Below are 12,600 nucleotides of genomic sequence, written 5' to 3'. Positions count from 1 at the left end.
AGCCCACCCAGAGCTTACCCTGAGCTTACGTCAACTGAAGTGGGGGAAATTCCGTAGGCTCCCCGCACTGTATTACGGTATTCGCTTATTCAGCAACAACCACATTACCGTGTTCTGTATGGTAATTGCGATCATACCGGAAAAATTATGTCGTAACACGCAGTACATAGCTCATTGGATTATTTTACTAATCTAACAGATCCTCGATCAACCATCTTCATAAGCCGACTATATTCGTTACTGGTTGAATCGGTATCCAGCATCCTGAGAATCCTCCTCATTCGAGCAATTGGGTGCAATGAGATTGATTGACTTGGATATTGAATAACGATATCATCCCTTGTGACTGTATTGCCCCAACAGGATGTCAACACTGGGTTGGGTTCTATTTAACAATTTCAAAAGTAATCAAAGACGATGACCAATCCAATTCTGATCATCACAATCTTCACTTCCTATGCGTGGCTAGACAGACGATGGGCCTTTTCAGTCTTCGAAGATCCACCTCATGCGCTAAATCAAGTCCATATATGTGGCAATTTCAATAGTCTAAACAATAGTCTAAAAGATTTTATCCAATATGTGAATTATGCCCAGCAATAACAATTGAGCTACTCGAAAGCAAAGCGCTGTGGCAGATCTGCGATCTTGAAAGCTACGCGCACACACGCTGAGACATACCGGTACGTCTGCAATTGTTATCAAAATGACTTGAAGATTTACGATATTTCCAATTTCATAAATAAAGAGGCAAGACTAGAACATCATGAGATCAATCGAAGGATAAGGGAATGGATGACTGTTTTTTCTTGTGAGTTGTACTCCAGTAGACTTGTATTGACCCCTTGCTCCGCCCGGGGAATTGACGTGAAAATTGCTTGATCACCTCTGACCAAGAGAGTTTCTGCTTTTCTTTTAGCTTCGTCAAAAGGTGATCTTCCTCCCCGGACCACGGCTGTCCTTTTCTCGAAAATGTACCTTGCACTTCAGCCCGTTCAGTGTTTAAGCTTGTGTGATCACAGTCGTAGCTCACATCAAATTGGCCGGGGACCAGTCTTGACGGAGAAGCGGCATCGGGGCTGGAAGGCGAAGAGGCGCAATGAGATAGAGCACCCTCAAACAGCCAGGAAAGGAACTGTAGTCGGTCTTCGACTGAAAGGGCCGAGAATTGAGCACGGACTGTAGGGAAGGAAATGCTTTGACGATGACCAGAACTTTTATTGAACCGGCCGGGGCTCTTGTTTATGTGCCTTTTCCCAGGACTAGAACGTTTTGTGGTGTTCAATTGGCGATCAGCGCCCACCGTCGCCTTTGAGTTCTGTCGTCTGCGTTGGAGGGATGATGCTTTCTCCTGAGAGCGAGTGGACCTCGCGGGACAGTCTTCCCGGATTGTCGCGATACCCTCCGCTGTTTGCGGCTGCTCAGCATCATGAGAGTCATTGCCGTTCAGGATTGCAGGATCAATTATTTCAATACCTGGTAGCTCTCCATTCTGAGCATCGTCTTCAGAATCGAAAATTTGAGGTTGTTGACCAGCAAAGCCGGTAGGCTCCGAGCCGCCCGATTCCAAACCCAGGGGTTGATGCTCAGCGTCCCGACGAACACCATCAGCAAAAATCGCAGGAGCGACGTCATCGGCGCACACTATATTTTGTGGCTGCAGAATGTTCTCAGAGTCGAAAGACTGGGGTAAATCGACAGTGGAAGGTGTCCGACCTGAGCCCTCCCATTCTCGTCGAGTGGTTTGAGTCTCCGAATGCAAACCATCCAAGCAGACTTCCGTCGGCGGGCGGGCAGGAAGCGGATGTCGCTCAGGTTTGTTGGAATGAAGTTTGTAGCTCTTTGGGTCTTTATCGCTTGAATTGGAGGGTGGCGGGGTCGCAGTGATCGAGACCGGACTTGGATAGCGACAAGCACCGGGGGGATCACGCAGAGGCTGGGCTTTGTCTTGGAAAGGATTCCATGGACGAAATGATTCCAGGCGAAAGTTGGTGTTTGACATGTTGAAAAAGGTAGATGGCTAGAAGAATCCTGAAGGTGTTGCTTTGGGAAGGGAAAAGGAGGGGTTGGAGGTCGAGTGTGTAGCAGGGTTTAGGGGGAGGGAAGGGGGAACTGATGGATTGATTGAGCCATTCGAAGGAGATTGTCATCTCCTTTATACAAGGATTTCCCGTGAGACGGCGCAGAGAATTCACCGCGGCATTCAACTCGAGCCGTTTCACCGTCACATCAAGGCGCGGAGCCACACCGGTTGCACATCAAGGGGCCGAAGGCCATCGGCAAAAGCTTCCGCACACCTCGGTGGCGGCCTATTGTGACCCGGCTCCACAGTGGTCGTCAGCCTAATCTCCAATCGCTCGTGTATGCGCGTGGTCGGCAGCCATCTGTAGAATGGACCGTCGGCCTCGCGATGCAGTACTTGGCATCGATTGAGACCAGGCAAGAATGCGGCAATTTCGCCATTGGTCCGTATCACGGCATGGTCGTCCGAAGTCTCGTCGACTGGGTAACAATGGTCAGGAGAAATAGACAATGACGAAAGTCTTACCCTTAGGCAGTCTCGAAAAAGCGGGCCTGCGTGGACGACTGGGGGCTGTACAATGCAACCTCGGACGGTCCACAGCAAATCAGGAGCCTGTGTATTGAGTATTTCCGAGACACTCTTCTCCGGCCGCGCAAAAACAATGCCACCAAAATGAGCGAGGCGCTCAGCGAAATGGGCTCGCAACAGGAGGAACAGGAGGGTTTCTCGAGAGCTTCATAGTATAACCAACGGGCGGCGGAGATGCTAGCATCGTGTTGCACGATATGTCCGAAGACTTCATGATCTCAATGCATCAACTCGCCAGGGATTAGCCCGCGTTGCAGGCAACGCTGGCCAGAACGGGCTCAACGGTGGATCGAGCAGCATCTCCGGCGGAAATGAAAGGGGCGATGCATCAGGTGGCAAGCCAATGGGTAGAAGTTGGTCGGGGCCGAGAGAAAGGGAGTCGGACAGGAAAAAGAAGAGAAAGTGCGTCGACAAAACTGCGAGGAGGAGAGCGGTGTTTTATAGATGGGGGTGCCGGTTGGGGGACGGTAAAAGCGGCCAGAGGTGGCACTAAACCCGAACGGGGACGCGGACGAGGGCACCAAACCCGAAGGGGCAAGGGGATGGCGGAGACGGGCAGGCGGTCGAGGGCGGCAGGACGGCGGTGCAATGGGAGCCGGTTCTGGCCCCCCGCTCACCGTGTCCTCGTATACTTCTGACACAACACACTTAATTCGAAGGTTTACCACAAAATCTTTATTCCATAGCCAGAAGACCTAATGACTGCCAAATAGATACAAAACGAGAGACAATGATGGGCCGCAACACTGGACTGCACTATTTGACATCAAAGGCACCAAAAGACAAAGACCAAGTCCAAGCACGTATCCTCCATTCCACCAGTCTTCTAAATGAAGACATATCAAAAGTCGAGAACTTGATTTAACAGCCTGAAACACGGAAGCTGCCCATGCTCTTGCTCAGAGTGTGATCATTCCAGTCGTCATCAGCGATTCCAATCTGGTTGCCGCAGGAGCCGTCACTGTAGATACGGAGGGTACATTCGGAGCCCCAGGTGTTCTCCCAGTCAATGGTGTCGCCGGTCTTGCAGGAGGACTTAGTGCAGGCCTTGTTGCTGTGGCTGTCCCACTGGCCACTGCAGGTGGAGAAGATCCAGGCGTTGGCCATGGGGAGGACGGCGACGAGGGCGGCGATAGTGGTAGCGGTGAACTTCATTTTGGTTGGAAGTTGAAGATTGAATTGAGGTTTGAAGGGCTGTAGATTGATTGAGATTGAAATTGAGACTTGGATTGTTTGAGAGGATGATCAAGACCATAGAAACGAGGAAGATGGCCGTTTAAATAGATCTCTGAATGCCATCGAGTATTCTCTTGACGATATGAAGATGTAACCTCACTGATGCCAATGCTCGTATTCTTCCGAATGAAGCCAGAATAGAAATCACCACGAGAGATCAACATTGTCGATGAGGCCATAATTCATGTTGCCAAGAGTGAATACGATGTCCATTAGTGATGCTTTTGTCGATACTGCCAGCAATTGGCAGCTCGCTGCCGTCGACACGTAGTAGCTGGGATAGTGTTGTCGATCAAGCTCGAGAATAGTCATCCATAGGCCTCGAAAGAAGAGCCAAGAAGGGGCATCGGTTACAGACTCGTATTCTCATTTTGGAATGTCTCAGTTTGGAACCAAGCTGCGATATCATACCTGAAGTAGAAAGAGATCATCGTCGGACAGGGCCATCATACAGGAGAATGCTGAGTGCGGCTCTGCTCTCAATATAGACATCGTTCGTATAGACCTGGAAGGAATGCTAGGTGGACTATTATTAGCTTGAACCCGTCCACTCCCAAGCGTGGCTTGGGCCTATTCCCGCTGTTAAGGTTAGCCTCTGCGAACGATGATCGGCGGGCTGTTTGTGCGGCTGTACTGTTCCATGGCCATGTTCAGTAGCCTGCATGGATGATCTTCGTATTACCCCGGAAAGGGCCAAGACTTCCAAGATTGCCTAAGCCCCTGCCTTGGGGACATCTCGTATTATCATGTTTGTGGGGCAACAGTGATTGAGTTAGCCAGGGAATGTGAGGCTCTCTGTGAGAGTTGTCTGAGGAGACTTGCCCTAAGTAGACAGGAAGTTGCACCCGATGTGTCCCCCTCAGTTTGTTATGATTTCTTGAGCTTTTCTAGGAGTAAAGGGTCATTGTCAGAGGATAACAGTCTCTCATATCTGATTGCTCTTTTCTTGCGAGCCAGTTAAGTACAAAAACCCCTAAAGGACCATGTCATTGAGATGTACGGACTACTCCGTACTTCATGGCGATATACTTCGTCACCATGTACTCTGTCACTGCCCGAGACTCTCACTTGTTAGAACCAATAAACCTAGATCGATAGCATGACGGAATAAATAAACAGAACAACAAGAACAAAGAACCAAACAGCTTCCATGTCGGTTAAGAGAAAGCTGTAGTTGGCAGTTCCTTCGGGCCGAGCGAAATCGCCGACTCGACGTCATCCGCATTGCTCAATAATTTCCTCCTCCTCCAACGTTCACCTCCACCACCCACACACCAAATATGTTTTCACGAAGCGCATTACGAGCTGCAGCCCAGGGTACACGACCCGCGGCCCCAGTCCGAGTTGCACCAAACCCGGTGCTCTCCGGCAAAGCTCCGATGGGGCACAGTCGGAGATACATCTCAGTCTACGGCTACACCCAAGCCAAGGCTCTGATGTACTCGAAATACGGTGAGCCCAAAGATGTCCTCCGGTAAGATGCAGCTAGAGCTCCCAGGAATGCCCAAGAATCAACGACACTGACCAATCGCTCACCCAGCCTACACAAGCACTCGATTTCCGCGCCGCACGCAACCCAAGTAAACCTCCGCCTCATGACAGCACCAATGAACCCAGCGGACGTCAACCAAATCCAAGGCGTCTACCCCAGCAAACCACCCTTCGTAACCACACTCGGCAACACCGAGCCCGCCGCAGTAGGCGGAAACGAAGGCGCTTTCGAGGTTCTCTCGACCGGCGCTGGGGTCAAGAACCTCACCAAGGGCGACTGGGTCATTATGAAGCGCACAGGCCAGGGGACCTGGCGCACACACGCGCAGATGGACGAGTCCCAGCTCATCAAAATCGAGAACAAGGACGGGCTCACTCCGCTGCAGGTCGGCACGGTCAGCGTCAATCCCGTCACGGCATACCGTATGATCCGCGATTTCTGTGCATGGGACATGCTGCGCATGGGCGAGGAGTGGCTTATTCAGAACGGCGCGAACAGCGGTGTTGGCCGTGCGGCTATCCAGCTTGGACGGGAGTGGGGCATTAAGACGCTTAATGTTGTTCGGCAGCGGAAGACGCCCGAGGAGACTGAGGCCCTTAAGCAGGAGCTGAAGGAGCTGGGTGCTAATGCTGTCGTTACCGAGGAGGAAATGCTTAATGGTGGGTTCCGCGATATGGTTCATGATATTACCCGTCAGGGCCGGGAGCCGATTCGTCTCGCGTTGAACTGTGTTGGTGGGAAGAATGCTACTGCTTTGGCTAAGACGCTGGCACCTGATTCGCATATGGTTACCTATGGTGCTATGTCGAAGCAGCCCGTTGCTTTGCCGTCTGGTCTGTTGATCTTCAAGAACCTTTCGTTTGATGGCTTCTGGGTTAGCAAGTGGGGTGATAAGAACCCTGAGCTGAAGGAGAACACTATTAAGGATGTGCTTCAGTTGACGCGCGCTGGTAAATTCCAGGATATCCCTGTGGAGGATGTCAAGTGGAACTGGGACTCTGAGGGTCCTGAGCTTGCCGAGAGCGTGCAGGGTACCCTGGGTGGTTACCGCAGTGGAAAGGGTGTTTTCACTTTCACTGGTGGCGATGAATAGTTTAGGATCAAGTTTTAGACGTTGTATGATATGATTTGGGCTCATCCACATGGGGCCGTCTGCGGACATGAATTACATTACATGAGATCGTTTGGCGAACTGTAAGTTTGAGAATCTACAAGTTTCCTTTTTGAAAAGCGTCGAAAAGCCCACGAGAGGGTTGTTTATCAAATGTCCGTTTAGGGATGAACTGTATGATTAAATAAACCAAATAAACCGAAACCAAATATCATTTACCATTATGCTACTCATTCATCACATTTCCAATGCGTCTTCACCCAATCCAGAATCAGGTTCGTCATGGTCATTCCGGGCATGTACACATCACTCTCCTTCGCAAAGTCAACATCAAGACCAGCAAAGTTAGCCGCTAGCACCATGTACCGCTCGATGAAGTCAATGTAGACCAGATCCACCTTCTCCGGGATCTCGGACGAATTGGCAGATACAAGTGCCTGAATACAATTGGGAACTCGATAAAAGGAAATCGGCGCATGAATGGTATCATCACCGTCCGTGCCTGCGTCGTCCTTTGTCGTGTAGCCGGGCACAAGTGGTTTGGCAGGTTTATCATCGGATAGGGAGATTTGATCTGGCCCTGAACCAGAGAATAATGGCCATGTCTGGTCGACTACCACGTCTTCTAGGTACGCAAGTTGCTCAGGAGGTGCGAGTGTGGTACGTGATGACTCGCCTCCGTGTTGCGAGGCGTGCAAGACTTGGGGCTGTTTGTTCAAAACCTCTAGCATAAGCTGGGCTTTGTCATATGGGACGTTCTTCAAGTAGCGGAAACCACTGGTAAATGGCGAGACGATAAATGCCGAGTCTTGGGTGAAAGGACCTTTGAAGATGTCGAATCTCATAGCTCCCGTATTCACAATAGCCAGGGCAGGCACACCAGCTCGAGAATCGTCTCTCAACGAGTCGGGGATGACCTGAGTCCCAAGCCATGTGAAAATGCTGGCATCATCAGGATACTTGACTCGTGACATCCAAAGCTCGCGGGGGCACAGCCATGGACCTTGTCCAGTTCAAGCTCGCTTCGTGCCTTGGCAATCAGTCGGGAAACATTCTGACCTTTCTCTGTGGGGAATGTATCCTGATCGAGACCGGTATGGTAATGGTAAGAGTAAAGGTTGCTATCAATGTATCTCCGCTTGAACACAGGGCCGGAATTCAAAATGCCGGATTTACCTCCAGTGGCAAGACCGTCAATGGACATAAAGCCTATCGTCTCCATGAACCGGCCGCTTGCCAATGCGAACGCCTTGTCATCGTACTTGGCGTAATCGCGGACATGTTGGTGTCCACCGAAGAATTGGATTGGGGTATCCCAGCGGATGCCCCGAATCGCTTTGAAGATCGCACGGTACTCCGGCGAATGGGCGGGCACATGGCCGATCACGAGAAACAGATCAACCTCTTTATCCCGGATGGCCTCCTGGAACCAATCTTCTTTTATGGTTTCTTCTACCGGCTGGACCACAGTGTTGTTGTAGTTTCCGGTAAAATCAAAGAGGAAGCCAAAGGCTACAATACGGATGCCCTGCTTGTTGGTAGTAAACTTCTTGTACCGGGGAGCGAGAGGTACAAGCTCATGGGTTGTGGGGTGGAAGATATCAATATTGGAAGCAATGTAGTTGCCCCGGAAATTAGGAACGGTGGTGAGGAGTTCAGCCTCGGATGTGTTCTGCTTGTATAGTTCGTGGTTTCCCGACGTCAACAAGTCGATATGTTGATACCGGAGGATGTCCGAGAGGTAGATGCCCTTGGGCTCGGACGAGTCATACAAGCCGTTCCCTTCAACCCGGTCACCGGTATCTATTACCAACAGGTCTTGTCCCCGGGCCTCTGCCTTCTCCCGCATACGCGTTGCAAACGATACATAGTCTCCCCAGTCTGCGGAGTATGACGACCTGTAATATAGATCAGTATGACTTAGCAAGGCTTCCCTGGGAGGCTAGACAGCTGCATACTCCTGCAAATGACCGGCCAGCCAGCCATGAGTATCAGTCGTATGGAGGAAATTCAGTTGCCCGAAATCAAGGGCGCGCAGCGGAGCGGAGATGGGTTCGGGTGCGGAAGGTTGAGCGGCGAGCGCCGACGGAAGTAGCCAGAATAAGGGCAACATCCTCAACAACTAGAGATCAATACATGCAGCAGCATCAGTTAAACAGCTCAAAAGTGTACAAAACGAAGCTTGAGAAGTGAGTGGAGGACCCTTGTAGATGAAATCAAGTAGATAACTTAGGCCGAGCTGTGTATGTACCGTTACAGTACCGGTGAGTTGCGGGGGTCACGTGCAGCCCAACATCTTCGGATTTGCATCTCAAAGATTGTTCGATCACTTCCGCAGGGCATCTTTCTTTGCTCCATTCCCAGTCGCTGGTCTTCGTCTCGCGATCTTCAATTGCTTCCTTCGTTTGCCTCTCTTCTTCTTCATCGACTCGATCCATCATAATTCCCGCCATGGCAGCTCCCAGACTTTTCCGCCCAACAGCTCGTCTGTTCTCTTCGCGCCTTGCTTCCACCACTCTGCGCCCGGCTGTCCGCTCCGCCTGTGCTCCCTCAATTCTGCGCCGTGGATACGCTACCGAGAATGGCACCAAGGAGGTCACCGTTCGCGATGCCTTGAACGAGGCCCTGGCGGAGGAGTTGGAGCTCAACCAGAAGACTTTTGTTTTGGGTGAGGAGGTCGCACAATATAACGGAGCGTGAGCAATCCCTCAGTCGCGGAATGGTTCCAGTCGTGAAATGGCGGAATTATATGCCGGTGGAATCGTTCATTCATGCTGATCCCTTTACAGCTACAAGGTGACGAGGGGTCTTCTGGACCGCTTCGGCCCCAAGCGTGTCATTGATACTCCCATCACAGAGGCCGGATTTGCTGGTCTCGCCGTTGGTGCTGCTCTCGCTGGTCTGCACCCCATTGTGAGTTTTCCGCGAAGACCGAAGACCGGAGACAATTGTTGGGCCATGCTGATTCTGGATAATCTAGTGCGAGTTCATGACCTTCAACTTTGCCATGCAGGCCATCGATCAGATCATCAACTCTGCCGCTAAGACTCACTACATGTCCGGTGGTATCCAGCCTTGCAACGTCACTTTCCGCGGTCCCAACGGTTTCGCCGCTGGTGTTGCGGCCCAGCACTCCCAGGACTACTCTGCTTGGTACGGTAGCATTCCCGGTCTGAAGGTTGTCTCCCCCTGGAGCTCCGAGGATGCCAAGGGTCTGCTCAAGGCTGCTATCCGTGACCCCAACCCCGTTGTTGTCCTGGAGAACGAGTGAGTTTCGCATAAAACCCCGGAAATTGGAAATTGGAAAATTGGACGGAAAACTGACACACCTCAGGCTTATGTATGGCCAGGCTTTCCCCATGAGCGAGGCTGCCCAGAAGAACGACTTCGTACTGCCCATCGGCAAGGCCAAGATTGAGCGCCCCGGAAAGGACCTGACCATTGTTTCCGTCTCCCGCTGTGTCGGCCAGTCCATGACTGCCGCCGCTGAGCTCAAGCAGAAGTACGGTGTTGACGCTGAGGTTATCAACCTGCGCTCTATCAAGCCCCTCGATGTTGAGACCATCATCGCCTCTCTCAAGAAGACCGGCCGCATCATGGTCGTTGAGTCCGGCTACCCCATGTACGGTGTTGCTTCCGAGATCCTCGCTCTGTCCATGGAGTACGGTTTCGACTACCTGACCGCCCCTGCCGTCCGTGTCACCGGTGCTGAGGTTCCCACTCCCTACGCCGCTGGCCTCGAGGCCATGGCGTTCCCCCAGGAGGACACCATTGTCAGCCAGGCCGCCAAGCTCTTGCGGTTGTAAGTCAGTGGACTGCGGAGACGAGTGAGGAGCTCGTCATAATTTATCCATGTGCCTAGTACCCTTTCATCTGTTCTATTTTTAAGTCATGTTGTTTCATTATGTTCCTGCGGTTTGTTTTCTAGACAGATTCTTGGAAAGCTTTGTACGATTACATCCTGAGGGTCTGTCCTCCCAGCGTAAAGTGCTTTTGATATTCCTCCCAACTCCTCAAAATGATAGATAGCAATTTTCGTATTCCAAGAATGTCACAAAGAATATGTAAACTCCAAGCCAAGCGCCGTCCAAGCAGAGCCATCTATCCAACAATGAATGGTGATATCCAGCATCACGTAGCAAGTTTTATATTCTGAGCTGCACATCCAGCAAAACAATCCGTCGGTTGACGCGGGTCATAGTAGGCACCCCCTCCATGTGAATATCCCTCATCGGAGTCACTTTCAACATCATCACGGCGTTCTACATTCTCGACGGCCTTGGACGCAGCAGGTGGATGACTATCTATAGGTTTCGGGGTGTCATCCTCATCATCCCCTAGCACATTCCTCTTCACAGGAGCTGCAGGAACCGCGGAGCCTTTCACAGCAGCAAAAGAGCTCTTGAAGCCCCCCTTCTTAAAGCCACCACCGCTTGTGGCCGCTGATGTTGGCGCAGCACCCTCACCAGGAGTCTCAATAACTCTCAGACCAGCCTCAGCATCCGCCTTGCGCTCGGCCCGCCGAGCCTTCTCAGCGGCATTTGGATCGCGCGAGAGCTGTTTCAAATCTTGGAGTCGCTTCCGATGCTGGTGATCGTAAGAACCGATATGCGCTTCATATTCCGGATGTCGGGAATAAGATTTGTTGCAGAGATTGCAGGTGAAGGCGCTCAGCGCTGACCGTGCCGACTCGGTCTGTTGGGATTAGCTTTGCGCTTAGCTGTTGGGACTATGTAGTTTACCTTTGGAGCGGGGTTGGTAAAGCCGCGCTATTTGCATGTTAGCTTGTATTTGTATAGGAGGGTCGAGAGTCGAGGTGAAGCCTACCGGAGCCATCAAGCGAATGTTGGAGTGAAGTTGACGTAGAAGTGCGAAGGGCCTATCAACGTCGTCGTGTTTGCGGGAATCAGCAAGATCGTCAACCCCAACTTTCCTCTTTCACCTTATGAGTTGAATTGCTGAATTGCCAAACGAGTTTCTTTTCTTTTCTCTTTTCTTTTGTCTGTTGAGTCTTGTATTTTCTCTTTCACGTTTATAATTATAATGCCGTCTCAACCCTCCAAACCGGAAGACATCGACACCAAGTCCATCATCTCGATGCAAGAACTGGACCCCTCGCCTGTCACCGACACACCAGATGTTGAAAGCGGCGACTATTTTCCCTCAAATGAGCCTCTCCCGCAACATGAAACAGGCTTCCTAATCCCCAAACTGGGCCTTCGCGGCCACCGCTGGGATACATGGCGTACGTCAAACCTCCCAAACCACCTCAACCGCCTCAACAAACGTATCCTAACGTACTTGACTAGTGACCGGCTTTCAAAAATACTCAACCTACCCACCAACAGCCTTCTTCATTCTCCACCTCGCCAACACCTCCCTCATCCCACTCGTAACCCGCTCCGTGCCCGCAAGCGAGCCCTACCTCCTGCTCACGCGACCAGTCTACCAAGCGCCAGGAATCGAGCACCTCGTCCTGACCCTCCCAATCCTAGGCCACGTCGCATCCGGCATCGCTCTCCGCAACATCCGCGCCGCGCGCCGTGCAAAACTGTACGGCGCCGAGACCCGCGCACAGCGCGATAAGCTCTCCTGGTGGCCGCGGATGTCTCTACAAGCTCGCTCAGGATACGTTGTGGCGCCGCTGATCGGACTGCATGTCCTGGTAAATCGCGCAACGCCTGTCATGGTTGAGGGTGGGAGTTCCGGCGTGGGACTCGGGTATATTGCGCATGGCTTTGCTCGCAGCCCGGTCTTCTGGAATGTCTTCTATGTCTTCTTTGTTGCTGCTAGTGTCTGGCATTTTGTTGGTGGTTGGGCGACTTGGATGGGTTGGAGGGTGACTACGGTGCGCAAGGAACGAGGGAGCCAGAAGGGCTCGTTGGAGGGGTATCTGGGCTATACGGAGAATCCCAGTCAGAAGAAGAGACAGCGCAAGATGTGGTGGATAGTTAATGGCATTGCTGCTGTTGGCGCGTCTCTCTGGCTTGCTGGTGCTCTTGGTGTTATTGGACGTGGTGGTGAGGGTGTTGGATGGGAGGCCAAGGGGTGGAATGAGATGTATAGCCAGGTCCCTGTTATTGGAGACTGGCTATGAGAGACCGTGCATATGTATATGAGTATGGAAGTATATAAGTATAGCGTGTAGAT

At 51.7% G+C, this 12,600-nt stretch overlaps 8 protein-coding genes across 8 annotated transcripts; 3 read left to right on the top strand and 5 right to left on the bottom strand.

Annotated features, from left to right (window-relative positions):
* Positions 1-772: 772 nt before the first annotated feature.
* Positions 773-2,002, bottom strand: N7446_010013 (uncharacterized protein; the record flags this gene model as incomplete). Its single annotated transcript, XM_058518758.1, has 1 exon — positions 773-2,002. The coding sequence occupies one exon, from the start codon at positions 2,000-2,002 to the stop codon at positions 773-775; it is 1,230 nt and encodes a 409-aa protein (XP_058369546.1).
* A 470-nt stretch (positions 2,003-2,472) lies between these two features.
* N7446_010012 (uncharacterized protein) lies at positions 2,473-2,825 on the bottom strand (the record flags this gene model as incomplete). The annotated part of the gene is made up of 3 exons (XM_058518757.1): positions 2,473-2,502; positions 2,549-2,748; positions 2,771-2,825. The coding sequence occupies 3 exons, from the start codon at positions 2,823-2,825 to the stop codon at positions 2,473-2,475; spliced, it is 285 nt and encodes a 94-aa protein (XP_058369545.1).
* Positions 2,826-3,472: 647 nt separating this feature from the next.
* Positions 3,473-3,766, bottom strand: N7446_010011 (uncharacterized protein; the record flags this gene model as incomplete). The annotated part of the gene is made up of 1 exon (XM_058518756.1): positions 3,473-3,766. The coding sequence occupies one exon, from the start codon at positions 3,764-3,766 to the stop codon at positions 3,473-3,475; it is 294 nt and encodes a 97-aa protein (XP_058369544.1).
* A 1,361-nt stretch (positions 3,767-5,127) lies between these two features.
* Positions 5,128-6,432, top strand: N7446_010010 (enoyl-[acyl-carrier-protein] reductase; the record flags this gene model as incomplete). Its single annotated transcript, XM_058518755.1, has 2 exons — positions 5,128-5,321; positions 5,388-6,432. The coding sequence occupies 2 exons, from the start codon at positions 5,128-5,130 to the stop codon at positions 6,430-6,432; spliced, it is 1,239 nt and encodes a 412-aa protein (XP_058369543.1).
* Positions 6,433-6,680: 248 nt separating this feature from the next.
* On the bottom strand, positions 6,681-8,671 carry N7446_010009 (metallophosphoesterase family protein; the record flags this gene model as incomplete). The annotated part of the gene is made up of 3 exons (XM_058518754.1): positions 8,409-8,671; positions 7,454-8,348; positions 6,681-7,430 (listed from the first exon to the last, which is right to left on the bottom strand). The coding sequence occupies exons 1-3, from the start codon at positions 8,561-8,563 to the stop codon at positions 6,681-6,683; spliced, it is 1,800 nt and encodes a 599-aa protein (XP_058369542.1). The 5' UTR covers positions 8,564-8,671.
* Positions 8,672-8,901: 230 nt separating this feature from the next.
* Positions 8,902-10,256, top strand: N7446_010008 (pyruvate dehydrogenase (acetyl-transferring) subunit E1 beta; the record flags this gene model as incomplete). Its single annotated transcript, XM_058518753.1, has 4 exons — positions 8,902-9,146; positions 9,240-9,363; positions 9,431-9,717; positions 9,785-10,256. The coding sequence occupies 4 exons, from the start codon at positions 8,902-8,904 to the stop codon at positions 10,254-10,256; spliced, it is 1,128 nt and encodes a 375-aa protein (XP_058369541.1).
* A 325-nt stretch (positions 10,257-10,581) lies between these two features.
* On the bottom strand, positions 10,582-11,286 carry N7446_010007 (putative C2H2 finger domain protein; the record flags this gene model as incomplete). Its single annotated transcript, XM_058518752.1, has 3 exons — positions 10,582-11,145; positions 11,193-11,219; positions 11,278-11,286. 3 exons carry the CDS (start codon positions 11,284-11,286, stop codon positions 10,582-10,584), a joined length of 600 nt encoding a protein of 199 aa, XP_058369540.1.
* Positions 11,287-11,493: 207 nt separating this feature from the next.
* N7446_010006 (MCP1 family protein) lies at positions 11,494-12,547 on the top strand (the record flags this gene model as incomplete). The annotated part of the gene is made up of 2 exons (XM_058518751.1): positions 11,494-11,695; positions 11,760-12,547. 2 exons carry the CDS (start codon positions 11,494-11,496, stop codon positions 12,545-12,547), a joined length of 990 nt encoding a protein of 329 aa, XP_058369539.1.
* Positions 12,548-12,600: the final 53 nt, after the last annotated feature.

Source organism: Penicillium canescens, assembly GCF_028828765.1.
Source record: "Penicillium canescens strain IBT 15451 chromosome Unknown utg000006l_segment0_segment0, whole genome shotgun sequence".
Classification (NCBI taxonomy): domain Eukaryota; kingdom Fungi; phylum Ascomycota; class Eurotiomycetes; order Eurotiales; family Aspergillaceae; genus Penicillium; species Penicillium canescens.
Note: the sequence above shows the minus strand (reverse complement) of the source record. Positions and strands in the feature narration are given on the sequence as shown.